Genomic DNA, 25585 nt, shown 5'->3' with positions numbered 1-25585 from the left:
GCTCGTGGTTGTTACCGACTGGGGAGAGACCCGTGCATCAGGAGTCAGTCAGCGACACAGCAACATGTAAGCAGATTCAGTGCCCTCCGATGAGATGAGTTCAAACTGCACAAAATGCAATGCGCCAAAGTGCTGTAAGCAGGCTGTTCTTGGTTTGTCTAAATATCCTACACATTTACATTTTATTGCCTTAATACACAGTTATCCTTAGGCTGCTCTTTATTTCAGCTTTCTCTGTGCCGAAACCCTTCTGATCCGAGTCTTCAGACAGAGAAACCTTCAAAGCCCTGACACCGCTGTGGAGTGTTGCGACTGTTCAATCGGCCGCCTGTTATTGTGTGCACGGAAACAGGAGGGTGCAGGATCTGTTTGTTGCTCGATAAAAGACGTTTTCTTTTAAAGTTGTTATGGAATTAACATAATGCGTTAATAGTCATTTCTCCTCGCTGTGATCTTTTCAGATAATTATGACGATCAGCGCTGAGGACAAAGACCTGCCACCCACTGCCCCGCAATTTCACTTCAGGCTGTCAGCCGAGGCTGCCGCAAACCCAAACTTCACAATTCATGACAATGGAAGTAAGAGCCACTGCTTTTTGTTGTTTCTCTCTCGCTCCTCAAAAAATTGACAGGCTATTTCTCGCAGAATTCTCTTCAAACTAATTTTTTTTTTTATATGCTTCCAATCTTTGTTGCAGCCTCTGGGTGTCGTGTAGTTGACTAGTGAAGGCAACACAAATAAGCAGGCTTTCAAAACTGTGACAACCTTTATTTGAGTAATCAGCATCACGACAATTTCATGCCCGTGTTGTATTTTTTTGAAGATTCAGATCCATGCAACAATTTCCACTTTCTCAGATTCTAATATTGTTTTGCCATCATTTTCATTTCACTCATGTCATCGTATTCACGGATTTGAAGCAATTTGGGAGACCATTTTTCATGGTTATGTAGTATACGTTATCCTGTTTGTCTATTATCTAAAAAGATATTCTTTAAAGTTGCATTTTAAAAGCTGAGAATACGTTACTGGTTTATTTTTCTCTTGTAAGGACAGAACAGGGTAGATTTTCCCCAATAAAGAAAGAAACACTTGCATTTCTGTAGCGCCTTTCACGACCACCTGACGTCCCAAAGCGCTTTACAGCCAATGAAGTACTTGTTTTTTTGAAGTGTAGTCGCTGTTGTAATGTAGGAAATGCGGCTGCCAGATTGCGCACAGCAAGCTCCCACAAACAGCAATGTGATAATGACCAGATAATCTGTTTTAGTGATGTTGATTGAGGGATAAATATTGGCCAGGAAACTAGGGACAACGCCCCCACTCCTCTTCGAAATAGAGCCATGGGATCTTTTAGATCCACCTGAGAGAGCAGACGGGGCCTCGGTTTAGCATCTCATCGGGAAGACGGCACCTCTGACAGTGCAGCACTCCCTCAGCGCTGCACTGGAGTGTCAGCCTAGATTTTTGTGCTCAAGTCTCGGGAGTGGGACTATGAACCCACAACCTTCTGACTCAGAGGCAAGAGTGTTGCCCACTGAGCCAAGTTTGACACAATGTGGACCACAGGCAGCCAGACAGCCATAGAGTCCTGGTGTGAGGCAGCACACGTTTTAAAAGGCCTGTTCCTCTGCTACTCCCCATGTCCAAGTGCCAGTGCTGGTGTGGCAAAGCCAGCTTGGACCAGAGTGCCCCATCAGCAGCCAAGCTGCCACAATTTGCAGCCAGGCCCTCTCAAACCCCAGCTCCTCAAGGTTGCCGGCCACAGCCATCTCAAGTGATCACGTCGGAGACACATCGCCCTTCATTCAACCCAATCACCAGCAAGTCTGGCCAACAAATGCTCACCAAGAAGCTCAGTACAGTAAGAATTCTGTTATAGTCCGTAAACAAGATGAGCTTCCGACCACATAACCGTCTATTTCCACCTCCGGAACATTGCCTGACTCTGACCTGCCTCAGTTCATCTGCTGCTGAAACCCTCATCCATGCCTTTGTTGCCTCTAGACTTGACTATTCCAATGCACTCCTGGCTGGCCTCCCACATTCTACCCTCCGTAAACTTGAGGTCATCCAAATCTCTGCTGCCCATGTCCTAACTCGCACCAAGTCCCATTCACCCATCACCCCTGCTGATCTACATTGACTCCCTGCTAAGCAAAGCCTTGATTTTAAAATTCTCATCCTTGTTTTCAAATCCCTCCATGGCCTCGCCCCTCCCTATCTCTGTAATCTACAGCTCTAAAACCCTCCGAGATATCTGTGCTCCTCTAATTCTGGCCTCTTGAGCATCACTGATTTCTATTGCTCCACCATTGGCGGCCGTGCCTTCAGATGCCAAAGCCCTAAGCTCTGGAAGTCCCTCCCTAAACCTCTCTACCTCTCTTTCTTCCTTTAAGACGCGCCTTAAAAACTACCTCTATGACCAAGATCTGCCCTAATATCTCATTATTTGGCACAGTGTCAAATTTTGTTTTATAATGCACCTGTGAAGCACCTTGGGACATTTTACTAAAAAGAAAAAGAAAGACTTGCATTTATACAGCGCCTTTCATGACCACCGGATGTCTCAAAGCATGTTACAGTCAATGAAGTACTATTTGAAGTGTAGTCACTGTTGTAATGTGGAAAAGGCAGCAGCCAATTTGCACACAGCAAGTTCCCACAAACAGCAATGTGATAATGACCAGATAAATCTGTTTTATGTTATGTTGGTTGAGGGATAAATATTGGCCCCAGGACATGGGGGATAACTCCCCCGCTCTTCTTCGAAACAGTGCCATGGGATCTTTTACATCCACCCGAGAGAGCAGACGGGGACCCGATTTAACATCTCATCTGAAAGACGGCACCTCCGACAGTGCAGCACTCGCTCAGCACTGCACTGGAGTGTCAGCCTAGATTTATGTGCTCAAGTCCCAGGAGTGGGACTTAAACTCACAACCTTCTGACCCAGAGGCGAGTGCGCTACCAACTGAGCCACAGCTGAGACTGTAAAGGCGCTTTCACTACATTAGAGGCACTATATAAATACAAGTTGTTGTTGTTCTACCTCCTAAAACTGCAGCCACTTGGACAGTACCTTGCATTAAGGGCACTGAGGACAGGCGCTAGGGGGTGGCCGCAGGGTGAACAGTACTTAATGGAAATGTAATAGTTCATTGTAAATGATGGACTTTTACAGAATTCTTAGGGCTGGATTTTGTCAATGGGGAAGTGATGGAGGCGGGACTCCCACTTTTTGGGTTGTAGTCTCGCCTCCATCGACTTGTGGCCAACCCACGCGATTTTCCCTTGATTGACCTTGTTAAGCCCACGCAGCGGGCTCAGCAGGCCAATTAAGGGACACCTGGTTACTGGTGATGTCAGCGATTGACATTTCATCTGTCAAGAGTTTTTGACAGATGAAAATCAGCGTTTGACAGCTCTGTGAAGCTGTCAAACACTGACAGTCTGTCTTCTAACTTGAGTCCTTCTACTCAGACTCAGTTAGAGATCTCTCCAGACCAGAAAGCAGAACGCTGCAGCTTTTGACAGTTCAGCGGCCATTCTGCTTTCTGTGCCGGTGAACTGAGGGACTCCCGAGACCTGAAGGAAGGAAGCCTGCAGGAGAAAGTAAAGGTAAGTAAAACTTATTAAAACACTTTAGACTTACCTCACACACTTACCTCTGCACACATGCACCCATCACTCACCTACACAACGGACATCTCGACCCCTCCAACCCCTTCAGACCGACGGTCCGCCTCGCTAACTTGGCGTGGTTTGGAGCCGTCAGGAAGCCCACACTTCAGGGCTAAAAATAGGGATTAGGCAAAAAACTGCCTGTTAACCACCTGTTAACAGGCAGTTAATTGGCACTAATCCCCTTCCCACCTCGGGGAGGCGGCTCCCAGCACAGGTCGGATACCCGCCCCCTGGGACATTGGCACGGAGGCGGGTTGGGGGCGGGATGGGTTCCTGCCCCCCGATTCTGCAATTTTCCCACCACTCCCGCCTCCAAACCCACCTCCACGGGGCTTGGAAAATCGAGCCCTTAATGTTTGTTTGGTGAGCATTTGCTCGCCAGACAAAGAGCCATGCTGGCAATTGGGTTGAATGAAGTCTTAAGAATACTGGTAGGATTGGGATGGATGTTGGGAAGAGAGTGTTGATGCAAAGACAATCGATGGTGATTGACCACAGTGTTCCTGGATAGCTGAGATTAATAGATTTTTGTTGGGTAATGGTATTAAGGGATGTGGAACCAAGGCGGCAAATGGAGTTGAGATACAGATCAGCCATGATCTAGGAACAGGAGTAGGCCATATTGCCCCTTGGGCCTGTTCTGCCATTCAGTTTTATCGCAGAAGGTTACCTGAAGCTTCAGTGAAACATCCTCTGTAAGCTTAGCCACGAAACTTTCTAAAATGGCTGATGTCAATTCTTGCAGCCAAAAGTCTCAAAAAAGCAAAAGCGGCATACCAGCAATCGAAATAAATGAACCAGCGATCCACCTGAGAATAGATGATGATCCCTTTAAATAATGCCCTCCAGGCTGTTCCCGCCTGTGACTGTTGTAGAATGCTTTCATGCTTTTCAAACCGGGAGGCCGCATTTGGGCGTTCGGTCGTCTTCTTGATGACATTAGCTGGCAAGTTCTCGGTGAACTAGCGCACATGGGGAGATTATGTGTAGGTTGTCATCAGCTCCCCAACTCAACACCTCATCACTGACCCAACAGCAGAGGTCCCTGGCTCCGACCTCCCTCGGAGACAGTGTGCCGCGCTCAACCCAATCCGCACAGGGCACGGACGGTGCGGCCACCTGCTCCACAAGTGGAAGATGAGGGACGACCCGAAGTGCGACTGTGGCCATGAGTCCCAGACCATGGAACACATCACATCAACCTGCCCACTGAGATCTGTTGCGGGAGGCACCTCGTTTCCCCACTCGGCATCTCGGAAGGCCATCGAATGGAGATCCAAACTGGACATCCCATCATAAGCTTTTCCCGTCATACGAAACAACAACTGTTGTGGAATTGACAAATAGAAGATAGGAGCAGGAGTAGGCCATTCGGCCCTTCGAGCCGAATGCCGGAGTGGTGTAAAATGGCAATTGGGTCCTTAAACAAGCACTGGACCCTGATGTCCTTGCTTAAATAGGTGCCTGCTGATCCAGGCAGGTGTGCTAGAAGCCTAAAAGAAGGCCCAATCCAAAATGGCGTCAGGTGGAATTTTAGCGCAGAACAGGCAGGAAAAATCGCGACCCTATTTTCAGGGTCATAGTGCTTAATTTTTGCGCCAAGTGAAAATCCCTCTCAGTATTCCGTAGATTTTAAAGGCCACACGTTATAGTGGCACAATTTTCCTACAACTCATTTCATGGAACACAAATCCATCAATGAAAATACGGAGAGCCAGATAATTATGATGCACTTGTAATAATGCTCCTTTTACACTTCTCAAGGAGCTAAGTTGCCGTTTAACTTGTATAACTGATGACAAGTTTGGTAACTCGACTGTAATGTGTATAAAAATTGTATGTAATGGCTCCGTGAAAGGCTTTCCTGAGAAGAAAATCTAGTTTCAAAAAAGAATTGTGGTATTCCATTTTAAAGAGGACTGCTCCTCAGGCAGTGGGATGCTTTCTTGTCAATCACAGGAAATTCAGTGGACTTGAGAATGCACGTGTTCTGATTGTTCACTGACTCCTAATCAACAGCGGTGATTGTCATAAGCTTAATAGATGTCAGCCATGAATCAATGGGCAGCACTCTCATCTGTGAGTCAGAAGGTCGTGGGTTCGAGTCCCACTCCAGAGACTTGAGCACAAAAATCTGGGCTGATGCTCCAGTGCAGTGCTGAGGGAGTGCTGCACTGTCGGAGGTGCCGTCTCTCAGATGAGACGTTAATCTGAGGCCCCGTCTGGCCTCTCAGGTGGATGTAAAAGATCCCGTGGCACTATTTGAAAAAAAGGATGGAAGGTGTCCTGGCCAACATTTATCGCTCAACCACCATCAATAAAACCATTTAATTGGTCATTTATCTCATTGCTGTTTGTGGGAGCTTGCTGTGCGCAAATTGGCTGCCGTGTTGCTCTACATTCCAACAGTGACTGCACTTCAAAAAGTACTTCATTGGCTGTGAAGTGCTTTGGGACGTCCTGAGGTCGAGAAATGGTGCTATGTAAATGCAAGTGTTCTCTTTCTTTATTAAACAATTAACGATGTTGGGAACCTAGATCTGATAAACAAGGAGGTAGATTTTAACTTTAGGGTGGCCGATCGGTAGGGCGCTGGCCATCCGTCCGCTCTGCGTGGAGTGAGGCCCAAGCCATTTCAAGGCCAGGATTCGTGTCTATGCTGGCGGCAAACCGCATGATCTGATGGGGGCGTCCTGTTGCAGCCGGCCCCCCCCTCCCCACCGGCTTTAGGCTGGCGCCACATCAGGGAGTTCCTCCTCCTCTTGGCTGCACTAAAATAAAACTTGGAAGAATGTTTTGGGACCTCTTTTGGACCAGCCAGCAGTGGTCCCTTTATGGACCGCGGGTTGGGCCGCTCAACGCCAGGACACATGGGCAGACCGTTGGCGACGCATCTTTCCACCCGCGTGTCACTTAAAATTGTAGTCGGGATCCTAACTAAGTCATAGGACCCCGATTTACATCGTAAAGAAGCTTGACGCCTGAAACAGGTGGGCTCTCCAGCCTCTCATGGGAAGGCCCCTTTAAAAATAACAGCAAATGGAGCGTCAGTGATAATGGGACAGTATATCTACCGAACTCATCTTGAGGCCATTAACGCACTTTAACACTGATTCTAGCTCGTTAAAATTGGGTCGAGGAGATGATCCCCAGTGATCCCGATAACGCCGTCAGGATGACTGCAATTTTAACTCAGGCCTGAGTGGGGAAGCAGATGGGACTTTCCTTCCAGGCCGACCTGGGAGAGAAGATGATCATTTGAAGCACGGGCTGCAAAAAAGGCAAGTGTGTCTTTCTTTCCTTTGTGGGGCCAGGAGGAGCAGGAATGAGTCTCTGGGCACCTCAAGGAAAGCTGCGGCCTCCCTTGCCCCGGACTCCTTGCTCTGCAGGAACACGGGACCACCCCCCGCGAAACACCGCCAGGACCCCTAACGAGACACCCCCACAACCCGATGCTGCTACCTGCCTTGTGTCGGTGGGCAGCCTCTGGGCCCGCACGATTTTCTGCCACTTCACTGGGCGGGAAGTGAACCGGTGGCAAGTTAATGAGGCCCATGAGTTAAAATAACCGGACCTAAGTTTCACCTCATCACCCACCCACCTGCCCGGAGTTAAAATCAGGACTGTTCTTCCTGAGTGGAAGGAGAATGAAAGAACCCCACAGAACATTGACTCTGTGTCAACAGTGAGTTACCTACTAGCAGTGGACCTTCTTCGGATGGTGATGGGAAACTTCCATTCTCTTTAATGGGAACCAACCAAAAACAGTAACAGCTTCTTGCAATTATATAGCACCTTTAACGGAACGTTATCAGACAAAATTTGACACCGATCCACATAAGGAGATATTAGGATAGATGACCAAAACTTTGGTTAAAGAGGTAGGTTTCAAGGAGCGGTGGAGAGGTTTAGGAAGGGAATTCTAGAGCTTAGGGCCTAGGCAGCTGAAGGTACGGCCACCAATGGTGGAGCGATTAAAATCGAGGGGCCAGATTTGGAGGAATGCAGAGATCTCGCAAGGTTGTAGGGCTGGAGGAGGTTACAGAGATAGGGAGGGGTGAGGCCATGGAGGGATTTGAAAACAAGGATAAGAATTTTAGAGGGTGGAAGATGGAAGACTGGCCCGGAGAGCATTGGAATAGTCAAGTCTCGAGGTAACAAACCTTATGACACAGGACACTTGCACCTTTTTTGAAATGACAGCGACGATTCCCTGATTATCCGTTCCCAACAAGGAGCCTATAAATCCCCAATCTGATCTCCCTGTGAACACTGCTCCTGGATGGCAGTCCCTGATTGTGGAATCAGCCCTTACATTATGCAGTCATTCTCCATCATGTGGTGAAGGACACTGACCGTACGTCACAGTGCATGAAATCAGTGCTGCTTCCGATTAGGCACTTTGCAGCCTTCCTGACTCAATATTGAGTTCAACAATTTCAGATCATAACCTCGGCCCCTATTACATTTTCACTTGTAATTTTTCCACTCCTTTCCCCCCCCCCCCCCCCCACCCTTTCCTTTTGTTTCTCTCTCACACCTGGTAGCTATCTCTTGCCCTGCCAGTACACTTCACACCTAATCTCAGCCTATTACCATCTCGTCTAGCTTCAAATACCTTTTATTGTCTCTTCTACTTTTGTTCCTTTTACTTCTTTTGTCCGATCGCAGCCCTGCCTTCGATCTATTTTATTTTCTTTCCAGTTTTGAAGAAGGGTTCGACCCGAAACGTCAACTCAAGTTTCTCTCCACGGATGTTGCCTGACCTGCTGAGTTTTTCCAGCATTTTCTGTTGTTATTTCTGCTAGACATTTGCTCTATTGCTTATTACTTGAGTAGACTGTATGTCAAAAGACAGTTACTGTGTTCCATTCAGTGGATTTCAGATAAACATTTATTGATCATCTGCCTTTCATCGCTGATTATTAATATTCGTTTGAAACACTTGAGAGTTGAAGCTGTATTGTGCAACATTAGTAATTTTAAAAGGGTGATTACCTTCATAAACTAGCTGACAGAAAAATTTCATACAAATACATTAGCAAGTGTATTGTTAGTTTCGAACAGTTCGATTTGAATCCCTTAATTTATCTGAGGGCCGCACAGTTTTATTTAATGTGAGAAAGAGCCTTTCATGACCTCGGGAGCTCTTAGGGCTTCAGTACCAACCAATAAAGTGCCTTGGAAATGTAGTCACTGCTGTAAAATAGGCAAAACGCTAGCAGCCAACCTGCGCACAGCAAGTTCCCACAGAAAGCAGCTAATGGCCGAGAAATTGGAATGGCACCAGAGGCTGGTACAAAATGGGCGTCTCGAAGGGAATGTGCGCCGGAAGACATCAGGCAGAGAACTGCTGGGCATTGAGCCTCGAGCCTGGTCTGCATAAAACGACAAGGTGCAGACGCCAATCGGGCATCCTGAGTTAGCTCACCGGGTGGGCCCTCGGGGAAAATCGGGAATCTCCAAGGCCAAGCCGGCCCGCAGGTATTTCTTGCAGGGGTGGGGAGGGTGGGGTGGAGGTGAACCAGAGGTAAGGGGTGGGAGGTGGGGGGGCGGGGGGTGAGTGTGAGTCTAGTCTGGCAGTGGCCCACAGTACTGTTGTGGAGACACTCCTGCTCTTCCCACCTCCAGAGTAACAGAAATAAAAACAGAAGCTAACTGCTCATTTCACCGTCAGCCTCCACCTGTCGCTGGTTAGGTCGTTGCATGTCACATGCATTGTCCAGTTTATGCCGAATTTGGGAGCGAGGTCCTAAAGCAGTTTTTAAGGCCCTGATTAGCATCTTCAAAGGCACCTGAAGCTTGTTTGAAGCAGGGGCTCTACCGGGGCAGATTGGGCCAGAGAGATCATGGCCAGAAATTGGTCACTCCAACCCGATTTTTATTTCCCCCAAGAATGGGCGCGGTGAGGAGGACCAATGTCCCATCCGAAAATCTGTTAGTCATGTTAGTTGAAGGATAAATGATGGACAGGACAACTCCCCTCCGCTTTTTGGAATAGTGCATGGGATCTTTTTGATCCACCTAGGAGGGTAGGTGGGGCCTTGCTTTAACACCTCATCTAAATATAGCAGTGCTGCACTCCCTCAGTACTGCCCTGAAATGTCAGCCTAGATTATGTGTTTCCCCTCTCTGGAGTGAGCCTTACAACTCATGGCCTTCTGACTCAGAGGTGAGAGTGGTACCACTGAGACACGGCTATCATTTAGAAGTATATCCAACAATTTTAAAGAAAGGCAGAAAGGCTTGCATTTATATAGCGCCTTTCATGACCACTGGATGCCCCAAAGCACTTTACAGCCAATGAAGTACTTTTTGAAGTGTAGTCACTGTTGTAATGTAGGAGATGAGGCAACCAATTTTCACACAGCAAGCTCCCACAAACAGCCATAGAGTCATAAGTCATAGAGTCATAACGGCACAGAAGGAGGCCATTCGGCCCATCGTGTCTGTGCTGGATAATGACCAGATAATCTGTTTTTTAGTGATGTAGATTGAGGGATAAATATTGGCCAGGACACCAGGGATAACTCCCCTGCTCTTCTTCAAAATAGTGCCATAGGATCTTTTATGTCGACCTGAAAGAGCAGACGGGGCCTCGGTTTAACATCTCATCTGAAAGACGGCACCTCCGACAGTGCAGCACTCCCTCAGTACTGCACTGGAGTGTCAGCCTAGATTTTTGTGCTCAAGTCCCTGGAGTGCGATTAATAGCATTTCTAACATTAATAGCATGCTTTTATAGAGCTCCTTAAATTTTCTTTTGCGAGAACGTTATCTTAGTTTTTATCTTAGCTTAACAATTCCTGGGATGGGGGGGATTGTTCTATGAGGGGAGATTGAGTAGACTAGGCCTATATTCCCTAGAATTTAGAAAAATGAGAGGTGATCTCTCTGAAACATAAAATTCTTAAGGAGTTTGACAGGATAGATGCTGAGAGAATGCTTCCCCTGGCTGGGGAATCTAGAACTAGGGGTCACAGTGTCAGAATAAGGGGAGAAATTTCTTCACTCAAAGGATTGTGAATCTTTGGAATTCTCTGCCCCAGAGGGCTGTGGAGGCTCAGTCGTTGAGTATATTCAAGACAGAGATCAATAGATTTTTGGATATTAAGGGAACCAAGGGATATGGAGATAGTGCGGGAAAGTGGAGTTGAGGTAGAAGATCAGCCAAGATCTTATTGAATGGCGGAGCAGGCTCGCAGGGGCCGAATGGCCTACTCTTGCTCCTATTTCTTATATTCTTATGTAATTCCTTGTTCAATTATGCGAGTTTAGGATTTACTTATCATTTGCATCTTCACCACTCCCTCTCCTCAGGGTAGCTCTGTACGAGTTTCTCTGGATAGGCTATTAACAAGGTCTTAGTCCTTAAAAAGCAAAATGTTGCTCCTCTATTAGGCTGCCACCGGGTCTTAAAGAAGTGTTAATAATCGATGGAAAATTGTTACCACTTTCTGCTGGCTTTGCCCCTCTTCTTACTCACAGCTACTGGCGTAAGAAAACTACTAGGCACTTGGTCTAAGCGTTAAACAAAGCTTTAATCAACTGTTTTACAACATGGAGGTCTAGTTGTGTCCTTCACTAGTTCCTGTTAAGAATGTCCCTGCGCAAGCTGGACCAGTGCCCGAGTATTTATACTCTCCCTGGACAGCACCACCCACAGGCCGCTCAGTATCATTTCATAAGTCTTTCTTTTACGAATGACTGATTCATGTCAGCTACCTTATTGAATTAGCAGCATGAGTAAAATTTGCCCCATAATGGCCCTGAAATTAGGATCGGGAGCTTGGCGCGCGTGCAAGCCCCCGATGTGCACTTACCCGGCGCGCTGACATTTTAATCCTGGCCCGCATTGCATTTCCTCTCACTGGCCCACTTGAGGTCCTGCCGCGCTGTGCGTACGTGACCCAGATGCGTACTTAGTGCGATGAGCCGGCTGGGATCACGTGAGCAGAGGGCAACCAATGGGAGGTTGCAAAAGTTCATTCATGAGTTTGAGAGTAAGAGCTGTCAAACTCATGAAAATTCCTGGCCCCAAAACACTACTTAAACTTGAAAGAAAATTAATAAAAACATTGCACTACTTAAATGAACCATAAATAACTGTAAAAAAACTATTTTAAACAATAATTTTAAAATTTGGAAAAAATTATTATATAAAAAATCGGGGCTAAAACTAAACTTACCTTACTGTAAATTCTTTAAAAATAATAAACCTGTGGAAATTTTTTTTATAAATTGTATTAATAGACCACTTACCTGTAAAACTAAGTACTTACGTGTGGTTTTACAATGCGTAAAAACCGGAGGCCTTTACACATGCGCAACTCTCTAAAAATAAAGGAAATCCAAGTCGCACGCGCAGACTCCTGTGCGCACGCGTTCAGCCTCTTAACCCCTTGGGTCAGAGGAGAGGAAATGCCGGTTTTCCCCGCATGCGCTGTGCATGCTGAAAACCGGCAATTCCTCCGGGCACACGCGTGAGTACCCCGTCCGTACTCATGCGTTGGGAGGGGAATTACTGGGCCAATGACTGTCAGCCTAGAGCACTGGGATGGCTATTATGGATTGGCAGTAACAAGTGATGATTATTAACATTTTTATCAAATGTCATCTGTTTCATAAACAGTTCAGTTGAATTCAAAGAGATTTTATTGGACAATGAAAGCAACAAGATATAAGTGCAAAGTGATATATTATATGGTCTTATACAGTACAACTGGGAATCAGGCAATTTCCTCTCCAAAGGAATTCACAGTGGAATAATTACTTGTATTTTTCCTGACCTTTCCGCTGCTGAATCTCTTCAGAGAAATTAATTTATTAAGGGAATATGTAATGGGAAAAATATTCAGCGTTAAATATTATAAGGGAAAAAATATTCAAAGCTACGAATATAGCTACACAATAGCAAAATACTGCGGATGCTGGAAATCCGAAATAACAACAGAAAATGCCGGAGGAAGTACTCAGCAGGTCAGGCAGCATCCGTGGAGAGAGAAACAGGGTTAACGTTTCAGATCGGTGACCCTTCGTCAGAACTGGAAAAAGTTACAGATGTACCATCTCATATGTCAATCTCATAGTTCCCCCAACCCCGCACAGCCCGCTTCTACCTTCTTCCCAAGATCCACAAACAGGGCTGCCCTGCTAGACTCTTTGGGGTAGATTTTCCCGAACCTGTCGGGAAGAAGGCGGGACTTCAACTTTCGGGTTTTTGACCCGCCTACATCGACGTCCGGCCAATCCGCGCGATTTTCCCTTGATTGACCTAGTTGAGCTCGCCTAGTGGGCTCAGCAGGCCAATTATGGGCCACCCGACAACAGGTGACGTCACAGACTGCAATTTCATCTGTCAAGAGTTCTTGACAGATGAAAGATCAGTGTTTCACAGCTGTTTGAAGCTGTGAAACACTGACAGTGTGAGTTCTAACCTGAGTCCTTCTGCACAGAATCAGTTAGAACTCTCAGCAGCACTCAAAGCTGAAGGCTATCACTTTTCACAGATCGCAGCCGTTCAGCTTTAAGTGCCGGCTGAGTGATGGACTCCCGACGCCTACATGAAGAAAGGCTGTTAAGGTAAGTACAGGTAAGTAAAAGTTCTTTACACACTTTAGACACACCAAACATACTTACCTTTGCACTCATGCACCCATCACTCACCTGAACACCGACATCGCGACACCTCCAACTCCTTCAACCCGATGGCCCGCCTGCTCTAACCTGGCGTGGTTTGGAGCCGTCAGGAATCCCACACGACACCCCTCAAAATAGGGATTAGGCTAAAAACTGTCTGTTAACTATCTGTTAACAGGCAGTTAATTGGCGCTAATCCCTTCCCACCTGGTTTTGGCGGGTCCCAGTGTGGGGCGGGTACCCGCCGGCCCTGAAAGTTGCGTGGGGCGGGGTTTTGGGCGGGATGGTGTCGGGACCCCTGATTTTGGGATTTTCCCCCCCACACGCCTGAAACCCCACCTGACAGCTCCAGGAAAATCTAGCCCATCGTTTCAGCCTGTTCTTGCCCCACGGAATGGATTTCTTCCTATCTCGACTATTTTTTCTCCCCTTGTGCAGTCTCTTCCCACCTACATTTGCGACTCTTTCGACGTCCTCCGCCACTTTAACAGTTTCCAGTTTCCTGGCCCCAACCATCTCCTTCTCACTATGGAAGTCCAATCCCTCTACACCTCCATCCACCACCAGGATGGCCTGAGGGCACTCCACTTCTTCCTTGAACAGAGGCCCAACCAGTCCCCATCCACCACCACCATCCCCCACCTGGCTGAGCTTGTTCTCACATTGATCAACTTCTCCTTTGACTCCACTCACTTCCTCCAAATTAAAAGTGCTCCTATGATATATGGAACATTCTTTGTTCCAGTCCTACTCAGATCCCCTCCCTTACCTCTTTTTCCGGTACATTGATGACTGTATTGGTGCCGTTTCCTGCTCTCGCCCAGAACTAGAAAATTTCATTCACTTTGCTTTCAATTTCCACCCTTCCCTCACCTTCACATGGTCCATCTCCGACTCTTCCCTTCCCTTCCTCGACATCTCTGTCTCCATCTCTGGGGATAGGTTATCGACAAACATTCACTATAAGCCCACTGACTCCCACAGTTACCTGGACAACACTTCCTCCCACCCCGCTTCCTGCAAGGACTCTATTCCTTTCTCCCAGTTTCTCCATCTCCACTGCATCTGTTCTGACGATGCCACATTTCATACTAGTGCCTCCGATATGTCTTCCTTTTTCCTCAACCGAGGATTCCCCTCTAATGTGGTTGGCATGGCCATCGACCGTGTCCATTCCATTTCCCGCACTCACCCCTTCCCCTCCCTCCCAGAACCACGATAGGGTTCTCCTTGTCCTCACCTTTCACCCCACTAGCCTCCACATTCAACAGATCATCCTCCGCCATTTCTGCCATCTCCAGCGTGATCCCACCACCAAACGCATCTACCCCTCCCCTTTCAGCATTCCGAAGGGACTGCTCCCTCCACAACACTCTGGTCCACTCCTCTATCACCCCCAACAGCCCCTCCCCTCCCCACAGCACCTTCCCGTGCAAGCGCAGGAGATGCAACACCTGCACTTTTACCTCCTCCCATCCCATTCTCCATGGCCCTAAACACACGTTCCAGGTGAAACAGCGATTTACTTGTACTTCTTGCAACTTAGTATACTGTATTCACTGCTCACGATGCGGTCTCCTCTACATTGGGGAGACCAAACGCAGATTGGGCGACCGCTTTGCGGAACACCTCCGTTCAGTCTGCAAGGTTGACCCCGAGCTTCCGGTCGCTTGTCACTTTAATTCTCCGCTCCACTCCCACTCTGTCCTCGGCCTCTTACACTGTTCCAATGAAGCTCAACGTAAGCTTGAGGAACAGCACCTCATCTTTCAATTAGGCACTTTACAGCCTTCTGGCCTCAACATCGAGTTCAACAATTTCAGACTATAACCTCTGCCCCTCTTTTTTCAGGCGGCAGGTGTTGATGATTCGGCCATCCCCATTTGCAACATTTAATCACTCCTGCATTCCACCCTATCACAGACCGCCCCTTGTGTTCTTTCCTCCCCTCCCCCCCTTTCCCTGCCCCTGCACCAGCTTAAAACCTGTCACATCTCTAACTTTTTCCAGCTCTGACGAAGGGTCACAGACCTGAAACGTTGAATCTGTTTCTCTCTCCACAGATGCTGCCTGACCTGCTGAGTGTTTCCAGCATTTTCTGTTGTTACTACGAATATAACTGTTTTTGCATTTGTTATGTAAATACATTGTGCTACAAATGAAATAGGATCTTATTCTGCCTCCATTGTTCTGGCAGATTTCTCTTGCCATGAAGGAAGGGCACATTTCACCCGCACAGTGCCTGCGGAGCTATGACCAATAATTATTACTTCTTAAATGTTGCACCTCTTGCAGTCACTAAGTTGCCCTGTACCTCCGGAGTCAAGTACTCAACGCAGATAAGATTAAAGCACTTTTTTAAACTTGAAAAGAAATGACGTACTTATGTCATACGTTGCTAGTTCCTTTCTAGCTTTTCTGTAAAAACTAGAAATCAAACTTAAATATAATGATTAATATCTGCTGAACCATGCAGAATGACACTTTCCAATAAAAGTAAACAAAATAATGCTTGTGGGACATAAATTGCTGTGGGTGACAGCGCACTTCTATAGAATAAAAACACATTTCATTAAAATATAATCAAACCCTGTCTCTCTCGGCGCTGGGTTTGTGCTCGTAAAAAGATTAATGCATCAAAAAAGAACTTAGATAAGGTTGTCTTGCTAAAATCACCAGAAATAAATGGTCATATTTAACTGCATTCGTGCCTTGCTAACCTTCTGCTTCTTTACAGTGAATGCTTGAAACCATTACATTTAGAGCACCAACTTACACTTAGAGATGCAGAATAGAAGGAGATTCCTTGCAGAGGACGACCATGCAATAGTGGGCTCGGAAACCATGTAATGCCTTATTTGTGCCGACATGCCATTTCTCATTTCACTGTTCACCAGTTATCTTGAGCTAGTATAAAAATACCTATTGCAGAATCCTAAATGCTCAGTGATTACCATAAGCATACAATATAGGCTTTTCTTACATCTGCTTGAGATGTCCCTAAAGCCCCAGCACAACATTGCACTATTCCAGTTACTTCAAGCGGTTCAAGAAGGCAGCTCAGCACCACCTTCTCAAGGGCAATTAGGGATGGGCAATAAATGTCGGCCTTGCCAGCGACGCCCACGTCACGCGAATGAATAAATACAGACATTTTTTTAAACTTGTTGCTAAGGAGAAAGCCATTTCCCATGCTGCTTTGTCTCAACAGTTCCATTTATGATTTTTTTTTCCATTTGTTTCATGTTTTTAACGTTGATTTTTTTTTTTGGTGTGTGTGTGTATCGCAGACAACACCGCTGGAATCTTACCCAAGAGGAACGGTTACAGTCGCAGGCAGCTGGAGCTTTATTTCCTTCCAGTTGTGATCTCAGACAGCGGTTACCCTATACAAAGCAGCACAAATACATTGACTATTCGAGTCTGTGGGTGTGACGTGGATGGCACGATCCTGTCCTGCAATGTGGAAGCAATCTTTCTGCCCGTGGGCTTGAGCACAGAGGCATTGATAGCAATCCTGCTTTGTATCATTATACTCCTTGGTGAGTCTAATCCTGTACCATGGTACTATATTGAATGGCCAATAATTTATCAATATCCTTTGTAGAAAAGTTAAAGGGACACTCAATCACCAATAAGATGCAGTGAGTTAAAATTAAAATTTGATTGGACATTAGGGTTAGTTGATCTCCTCATAGATTTAGTTGCTATATCTTCATTAGGATCCTTTGTGTGCAGTTTAGTCACAGAAGCCAAAGGAGGAATGGGAACAACTTTTCCAGTTAGGACAGTTAAGACATATTTATTAATCACACCAGGGCCACAACAGGTTAAGAGCTTTGCTTGGATTTGACACCTCAGACTTAAGGTAAGCCAAGTTAAAATGTAACAATCGTTTTTCCCCTTAATCTATTCTGAGAGTTATGAGACAGACATGCTCTAATGTTTACACATGTATTTGCTGCCATTTGACTTACGAACGGGCGGAAAATCTAGCTACAGTAAATTCCCGTTTAAACGGCACCTAATTATCCAGAATTCTCTAATAACCGGCAACCTTCAGGAGTAGGTTTAGGAACCCAAAGGTAAGTTTTACTGTATATTTGTGACTGTGTAACCGGGGTTCTTGTACCTTCTGCCATTTAACCATGGCTCTTGCACCTCTGGTTGTGTAACCGGGTCCCCTGTACCTGTGGCCGTGTAACAGGGCCTCCAGTACCTGTGGCCGTGCAACCAGGGCTCCTGGACCTGTGGCCGTGTAACCGGGGCTCCTGTACCTGTGGCCGTGTAACAGGGACTCCTGGATCTGTGGCCGTGTAACCAGGGCTCCTGGATCTGTGGCCGTGTAACCGGGTCCCCTGTACCTGTGGCCGTGTAACAGGGACTCCTGGATCTGTGGCCGTGTAACCAGGGCTCCTGGATCTGTGGCCGCGTAACCAGGGCTCCTGGATCTGTGGCCGTGTAACCAGGGCTCCTGGATCTGTGGCCGTGTAACAGGGACTCCTGGATCTGTGGCCGTGTAACCGGGTCCCCTGTACCTGTGGCCGTGTAACAGGGCCTCCAGTACCTGTGGCCGTGTAACCAGGGCTCCTGGATCTGTGGCCGTGTAACCGGGCCTCCAGTACCTGTGGCCGTGTAACCGGGTCCCCTGTACCTGTGGCCGTGTAACCGGGGCTCCTGTACCTGTGGCCGTGTAACAGGGACTCCTGGATCTGTGGCCGTGTAACCAGGGCTCCTGGATCTGTGGCCGTGTAACCGGGCCTCCAGTACCTGTGGCCGTGTAACAGGGACTCCTGGATCTGTGGCCGTGTAACCGGGTCCCCTGTACCTGTGGCCGTGTAACAGGGCCTCCCGTACCTGTGGCCGTGTAACCGGGTCCCCTGTACCTGTGGCCGTGTAACCGGGGCTCCTGTACCTGTGGCCGTGTAACAGGGACTCCTGGATCTGTGGCCGTGTAACCAGGGCTCCTGGATCTGTGGCCGTGTAACCGGGTCCCCTGTACCTGTGGCCGTGTAACAGGGACTCCTGGATCTGTGGCCGTGTAACCAGGGCTCCTGGATCTGTGGCCGCGTAACCAGGGCTCCTGGATCTGTGGCCGTGTAACCAGGGCTCCTGGATCTGTGGCCGTGTAACAGGGACTCCTGGATCTGTGGCCGTGTAACCGGGTCCCCTGTACCTGTGGCCGTGTAACAGGGACTCCTGGATCTGTGGCCGTGTAACCAGGGCTCCTGGATCTGTGGCCGCGTAACCAGGGCTCCTGGATCTGTGGCCGTGTAACAGGGACTCCTGGATCTGTGGCCGTGTAACCGGGTCCCCTGTACCTGTGGCCGTGTAACAGGGACTCCTGGATCTGTGGCCATGTAACCAGGGCTCCTGGATCTGTGGCCGCGTAACCAGGGCTCCTGGATCTGTGGCCGTGTAACCAGGGCTCCTGTACCTGTGGCCGTGTAACAGGGACTCCTGGATCTGTGGCCGTGTAACCGGGACTCCTGGATCTGTGGCCGTGTAACCGGGGCTCCATGATCTGTAGCCGTGTAACCGGGGCTCCTGTACCTGTGGCCGTGTAACCGGGGCTCCTGTACCTGTGGCCGTGTAACAGGGACTCCTGGATCTGTGACCGTGTAACCGGGACTCCTCGACCTGTGGCCGTGTAACAGGGACCCCTGGATCTGTGGCCGTGTAACAGGGACTCCTGGATCTGTGGCCGTGTAACCGGGACTCCTGGATCTGTGGCCGTGTAACCAGGCCTCCTGGATCTGTGGCCATGTAACAGGGACTCCTGGATCTGTGGCCGTGTAACCGGGACTCCTGTACCTGTGGTCGTGTAACCGGGACTCCTGTGCCTGTGGCCGTGTAACCTGGGCTCCTGTACCTGTGGCCGTGTAACCGGGGCTCCTGTACCTGTGGCCGTGTAACCGCGGCTCCTGTACCTGTGGCCGTGTAACCGGGGCTCCTGTACCTGTGGCCGTGTAACCGGGGCTCCTGTACCTGTGGCCGTGTAACAGGGACTCCTGGATCTGTGGCCGTGTAACCGGGACTCCTGTACCTGTGGCCGTGTAACAGGGACTCCTGGATCTGTGGCCGTGTAACCGGGACTCCTGTACCTGTGGCCGTGTAACAGGGACTCCTGTACCTGTGGCTGTGTAACCAGGGCTCCTGTACCTGTGGCCGTGTAACCATGTTTCCAGTACCCGTGGCCGTGTAACCGGGCCTCCAGTACCTGTGGCCGTGTAACCGGGCCTCCTGTACCTGTGGCCGTGTAACCGGGGCTCCTGTACCTGTGGCCGTGTAACCGGGGCTCCTGTACCTGTGGCCGTGTAACCGGGGCTCCTGTACCTGTGGCCGTGTAACCGGGGCTCCTGTACCTGTGGCCGTGTAACCGGGGCTCCTGTACCTGTGGCCGTGTAACCGGGGCTCCTGTACCTGTGGCCGTGTAACCAGGGCTCCTGTACCTGTGGCTGTGTAACAGGGACTCCTGGATCTGTGGCCGTGTAACCGGGACTCCTGTACCTGTGGCCGTGTAACCGGGACTCCTGTACCTGTGGCCGTGTAACCGGGGCTCCTGTACCTGTGGCCGTGTAACAGGGACTCCTGGATCTGTGGCCGTGTAACCGGGACTCCTGTACCTGTGGCCGTGTAACAGGGACTCCTGTACCTGTGGCCGTGTAACCAGGGCTCCTGTACCTGTGGCCGTGTAACCATGTTTCCAGTACCTGTGGCCGTGTAACCGGGCCTCCAGTACCTGTGCCTGTGTAACCGGGCCTCCTGTACCTGTGGCCGTGTAACCGGGGCTCCTGTACCTGTGGCCGTGTAACCGGGCCTCCAGTACCTGTGGCCGTGTAACAGGGACTCCTGGATCTGAGGCTGTGTAATGGGGCTCTCGTACCTTGGTAGGTGTACCGCTCTGTTATCCGTAACTTTTAATCAACCGGCACCATCCGGTCCCGTAGGTGCCCGTATGAAAGAGTTTACTGTATTAGGTTTTCAGTACTCCATGTTATAAACTAGAAAAACAGAAAGACATATTGGGGGATAAATTGATCTTCGTTTCTGAGTGCAATGCCTTGCACCCCAAGGGTAGCTGAAAGACGTCTGACCCCATATTGGGTTGGACGATTTTTCAGGTGCCCCTGGCAACTGCCTGAAACAGGTGTTAGCCCCTTTACATATGTAAATATGAGGCCTACTGCCTGTTTTAAGCCCCCCTCTGTTGAATTAGCTAGTCTGCTCCGCTCAAGAGTCTTCAGCAACTGCTTCAGCCACCAACAAAAAAGTAAGTACTTTTTTTAAAAAAAAGCAAGTTTGATCGCCCCGGCTCCACAGCACTTTGGAGGGCTGCTGCCAGCCCATGATCACCATTCCCCCGCCCCCCCACCCTCTGCCCCCTCTCTCCCATTGTCCTTCTCTTCCCTTCCCAGGACTTACCTAAGGGCTGCTGCCAGTGAAGCAAGAGGCCTGAAAGTCATCCTCTGGAAATGGGAAAGTTTCCTCCAGAGCTGCGGAAGACACCAGTAGCTCACCCGAATTATTAAATTGAGGCCCGAGGCCCAATTTCAGATGAACCTCGAGCCTCCTTGCATGGGTACAAAAATGGGCCGTAACCAATTTCTAACTTTTCATTTGTTAAGTGATTCGACAGACTGAATGTACAACAATCAAAGGTTTCATTCAGTGAGCAATTTGGTGTAAAATTAACAATTATATTCTTTTTATGTCACAAAACATGTCTTATGAGTTGCATAAACTCTTTAAAGTACAAGATGTGTTGCAAACCATAAAAGCTCTGGCATATGTGGGATTGCCTCACAAATGTATGCCAACTGAGGTGGAAAATGGGAATGTCAACTAGCCCTCCTGTACGAGTCTTCTGTACCTTATCATGCAACAAATCGAGTGCTCATCATGGAGAATTTTGTGAGCTAGTTTCTTCAACTTCCATCCTGAAAGAAGATGTTCCTTAGAAATAAGTAGTCGTAGGAAAAGGGGAAAACAATGGCCATTCAAACTATTAACCAATACAGGGGAACTAGGACACGACAGTAACATTTGTCATACATGTTTTTTTGATCATTTAAAAGGTGCCAATCTTCAATCAATGATCTTTAATGAAAATTCCATCTTTGAAACCAACCATTAATATTTCTATTGATGGAATATAATGTGGATAAATGTGAAGTTATCCACTTTAGTAGAAAAAACAGAAAGGCAGAGTATTTCCTAAATGTTAAAAGATTGGGGAATGCAGATGCTCAAAGGGACCTGGGTGCCCTTATACATGAATCACTGAAAGTGAATGTGCAGGTACAGCAAGCCATTAGGAAGGCAAATGGTATGCTGGCCTTCATTACAAGAGGATTTGAGTACAGGAGTAAAGAAGTCTCACTCCAATTATATAGGGCCTTGGTGAGACCACACCTGGAGTACTGTGTACAATTTTGGTCTCCTTACCTAAGGAAGGATATATTTGCCATAGAGGGAGTGCAACGAAGTTCACAAGATTGATTCCTGGGATGGCGGGACTGTCGTATGAGAAGAGATTGAGTAAACTAGGCCTGTATTCTCTTCAATTCAGAAGAATGAGAGGGGATCTCATTGAAGCATACAAAATTATTACAGGGCTTGATAGGGTGGATGCTGGGAGAATGTTTCCCTTGGCTGGGGAGTCTAGAACCAGGGGCCACAGCCTCAGGATAAAGGGTAGGCCATTCAGGACTGAGATGAGAAGAAATTTCTTCACACAGAGGGTGATGAATCTTTGGAATTCTCTACCCCAGAGGGCTGTGCAGGCTCAGTCATTGTTTTTTTTTCCAAAACAGAAGTTGATAGATTTCTGACTAGTAAGGGCATCAAGGGATATGGCGATAGGGCCGGTGAATGGAGTTGAGGCAGAAGATCAGCCATGATCTCATTGAATGGCGGAGCAGGCTCGAAAATTCAGTGGAAACTCCAGGGGTAACTAAAGAAAAATCAGACGGGATATATAAGGGGCTGGTCTGGTGCTATCAGTTCCTCGTCACAGTTTCAATTTCACAGTTACCCCCGGGGTTTCTGATGGACTTACAGTGGTGGACTGGGAGATGCCCCAAATAATACACCCTCAATATTTTATTAAGAACATAAGCTGCAGTTAGGGGTCTCACAACAACAACTGGTCAAGCACCTTTTATTAGAGTGAAATGTTCCAAGGTGCATCACCATTGAAACATCTCAAAATGGCGATGAACCATGGCGAAACTGAAGAGAACGGAATGATGCCGCAGAGGGCGACCCACCTTAAATCCTCGGGAGCATATTGCCAACGTTTACCGGTGAATTGAAATTCCTGACAAGGACACAAGAAGTTTCCTTTGTGGAGATTCTTGAAATTGATGAGTCTTATGGGGCAGATGTTCCTGTTAGTATACTTGGGCACATTGGATTAGTTCAGCACAGCACCTAGTAAAGCATTGGTCAGGGAGGACTGAACACCCAGAACGGAGCCCAATCAATTTTCTGCCCAATTGAATGAAGGACAAAAGGTTGTCCGAGCTCTGCGATGGGTGTGCCATCCTCCCTACCTGATTTTCCTCTATGCCCTGTGCTCAGATGATCTATTGGGGCCCAAAGGAAAATCTGCCCCAATACTCTGGTAAATAGACCCTGTTCAGCAACATCATTTTTTTCTGTGGGGTTCAATCCCAGTGAATTCCTATTTACTTATAACCCTAGAAACATAGAAGATAGGAGCAGGAGTAGGCCATTCGGCCCCTCGAGCCTGCTCCGCCATTCAATGAGATCATGGCTGATCATCCAAATTCAGTACCCGGTCCCTGCTTTCTCCCCATACCCCTTGATCCCTTTAGCTTTAAGAAATATATCCAACTCCTTCTTGAATATAATTAATGAATTGGCCTCTACTGCCTTCTGTGGTAGAGAATTCCACAGGTTCACCACTCTCTGGGTGAAGAAATTCCTCCTCATCTCTGTCCTAAATGGCTTACCCCTTATCCTTAGACTGTGACCCCTGGTTCTGGACTCCCCGACCATCGGGATCATCCTTCCTGCATCTAGTCTGTCTAGTCCTGTTAGAATTTTATAAGTTTCAATGAGATCCCTTCTCATTCTTCTAAACTCCAGTGAGTACAAGCCCAATCGACCCAATCTCTCCTCATACGTCATTCCTGCCATCCCAGGTATCAGTCTGGTGAATCTTCGCTGCACTCCTTCCATGGCAAGAACATCCTTCCTCAGATAAGGTGACCAAAACTGCACACAATACTCAAGATGTGGTCTCACCAAGGCCCTGTACAACTGCAGCAAGACATCCTTGCTCCTGTACTCGAATCCTCTCGCTACGAAGGCCAACATACCATTTGCCTTCTTAACCGCCTGCTGCACCTGCTGTTCTTTCAATTTTTTTTATGTGGATTTAAAATATAATTCTACTCTGTTAAATGATTGCTGGGTTACAAACGCATGCAATAGTTACAAAATTTGGCACTTCTTGCCAATAAAGCCATATTTTTCACTGTTTACTCTTAAGAAGAAATGTATTTTTAATCTTGCTCCAATTTTCTCAGTTATTGTGGTGCTGTTTGTGGCGCTAAGAAGACAAAGGAAGAAAGAAATCTGTATGACCTCTAAGGAAGATATCAGAGACAATGTAATCAGTTACGATGATGAAGGAGGTGGGGAGGAGGACACCCAGGCTTTTGACATTAGTACACTGCGGAAACCTGACTTGATAGAAGATATCCAGCTGCGCAGAGATGTGAAGCCGGAGACCCACCATCCACAGCGACAGACCATAACAGTACAAAACAACACTGATATCAAAGACTTCATCAGTCAGAGATTGCAGGAGAACGATGCAGACCCCGGTGCACCTCCTTACGATTCCCTGGTGACGTACGCTTACGAAGGGAATTGCTCCACGGCTGAATCGCTCAGCTCCTTGGAATCAGTTACCGCAGACACGGATCAGGAGTACGGTTACCTCACTACCTGGGGACCTCGGTTTAAAAAACTGGCAGACCTCTATGGACCAGAGAAAGCTAACAGCCAACAAAATATTACCGAGCAGCAGTAAATCTGAGGTCTGGACGATTTAAGGACAAGATGAGTGTCGTCCTTTATTTTTAAATGGCTGCCATTGTTACTTGCTATGTCCACTATTGTTTTACTGTGAGCTAGTTTCATTAGGTACCACAAAGATACGACTTGTAAGATTATTGTGACATTGTGAAATTGGAGAGAGGCAGACTCAAGCAGTTTCTTTGATGTGTATTGGCCATGAAATTGTAACTGATGAAGGGAAACAAAAAAAAGCTGCAGGTTTTTCTGTAATCTCCACTAAAGTGCCTGAAAGAACTTTGAACACTGCAGCTGTTTATACTCTCCAGTAAGAGTGTCAGTTTTTATTATACAACTAAAAGGTGTTCTTAACTTGAATTAAATGACAATAAAAGGAGCAACGATATGGACATAGGTGTTTGTATTAATAATAATAATAATAATATCGATTGCTGATTTTGGAAGCCACCTCTGCAACTAAGAAATACCTTGGTGAGTAATGAGCATACAATTTCTCCCCTGCCATTCTCTCCGCTAGGTCCCAATGTGGCTCAGACTGCCAATCTTACTCATCCAATTGGACGTGCATGATGGCTAACATAACAGCTTCAACCACAACCTCTGCCAATTCTGCTGTGTGATTAACTGACAAGGAATTTGTTATTATGGAATGGAATCAGATCTGACAGTCTTTCCTCCGCCAAGCTGTGCATCTGAGAACATACTAAGCTTGCAATCGAGAATAGTGTCGGTTAGAAGCTTATCAAAGGGCTGAAGAGTGAGCCCTTTGATGAGTTGTCCAGTGCACTATTTTGCTGCCAGTGAAGATTTAAAAAAAAAAATATATTGTGCGTTGTTGCTCAGTTATTTTGCCTCTTTTTCACCTCAATACCATCTCCTGCAGCAATGAGACAGTGTGAAAACAATCTGATTTTGCGATGTTGGTTGAGGGATAAATATTGGCCCAAGACACTGGAGAGAACTGTCCTGCTCTTCTTCATATCGTGCCGTGGGACCCGAGAGGGCGGACGGGGCTGAGAGGGTGGACGGGGCCTCGGTTTAACGTCTCATTCGAATGACAGCACCTCCGACAGTGCAGCGCTCCCACAACATTCTGACTCGGGTGAGAGTGCTACCACTGAGCCAAGGCTGACACGTTCAATGTGGTCGGCAGTGTGAAAATCAGATTAGGTAAGTAACCATCCA

At 47.6% G+C, this 25585-nt stretch overlaps 1 protein-coding gene across 1 annotated transcript in view; it reads left to right on the top strand.

Annotated features, from left to right (window-relative positions):
* The window catches only part of LOC147117871 (cadherin-12-like), a 327937-nt gene extending 303148 nt beyond the window's left edge, over nucleotides 1–24789 (top strand). Inside the window, exons 10-12 of the mRNA XM_085989253.1 lie at nucleotides 462–579; nucleotides 16618–16869; nucleotides 23887–24789. Coding sequence (XP_085845379.1) covers nucleotides 462–579; nucleotides 16618–16869; nucleotides 23887–24395 — 879 coding nt within the window. The 3' untranslated portion in view covers nucleotides 24396–24789. The remainder of the gene's footprint in view (nucleotides 1–461; nucleotides 580–16617; nucleotides 16870–23886) is intronic.
* The last annotated feature ends 796 nt before the right edge of the window (nucleotides 24790–25585 follow it).

The sequence above is a fragment of the Somniosus microcephalus genome, chromosome 5 (assembly GCF_052327205.1).
Source record: "Somniosus microcephalus isolate GS21.2 chromosome 5, FLI_Smic_1.0, whole genome shotgun sequence".
NCBI classification, from domain to species: Eukaryota; Metazoa; Chordata; class Chondrichthyes; order Squaliformes; family Somniosidae; genus Somniosus; species Somniosus microcephalus.
This window is presented reverse-complemented; position numbering and strand designations above follow the sequence as displayed.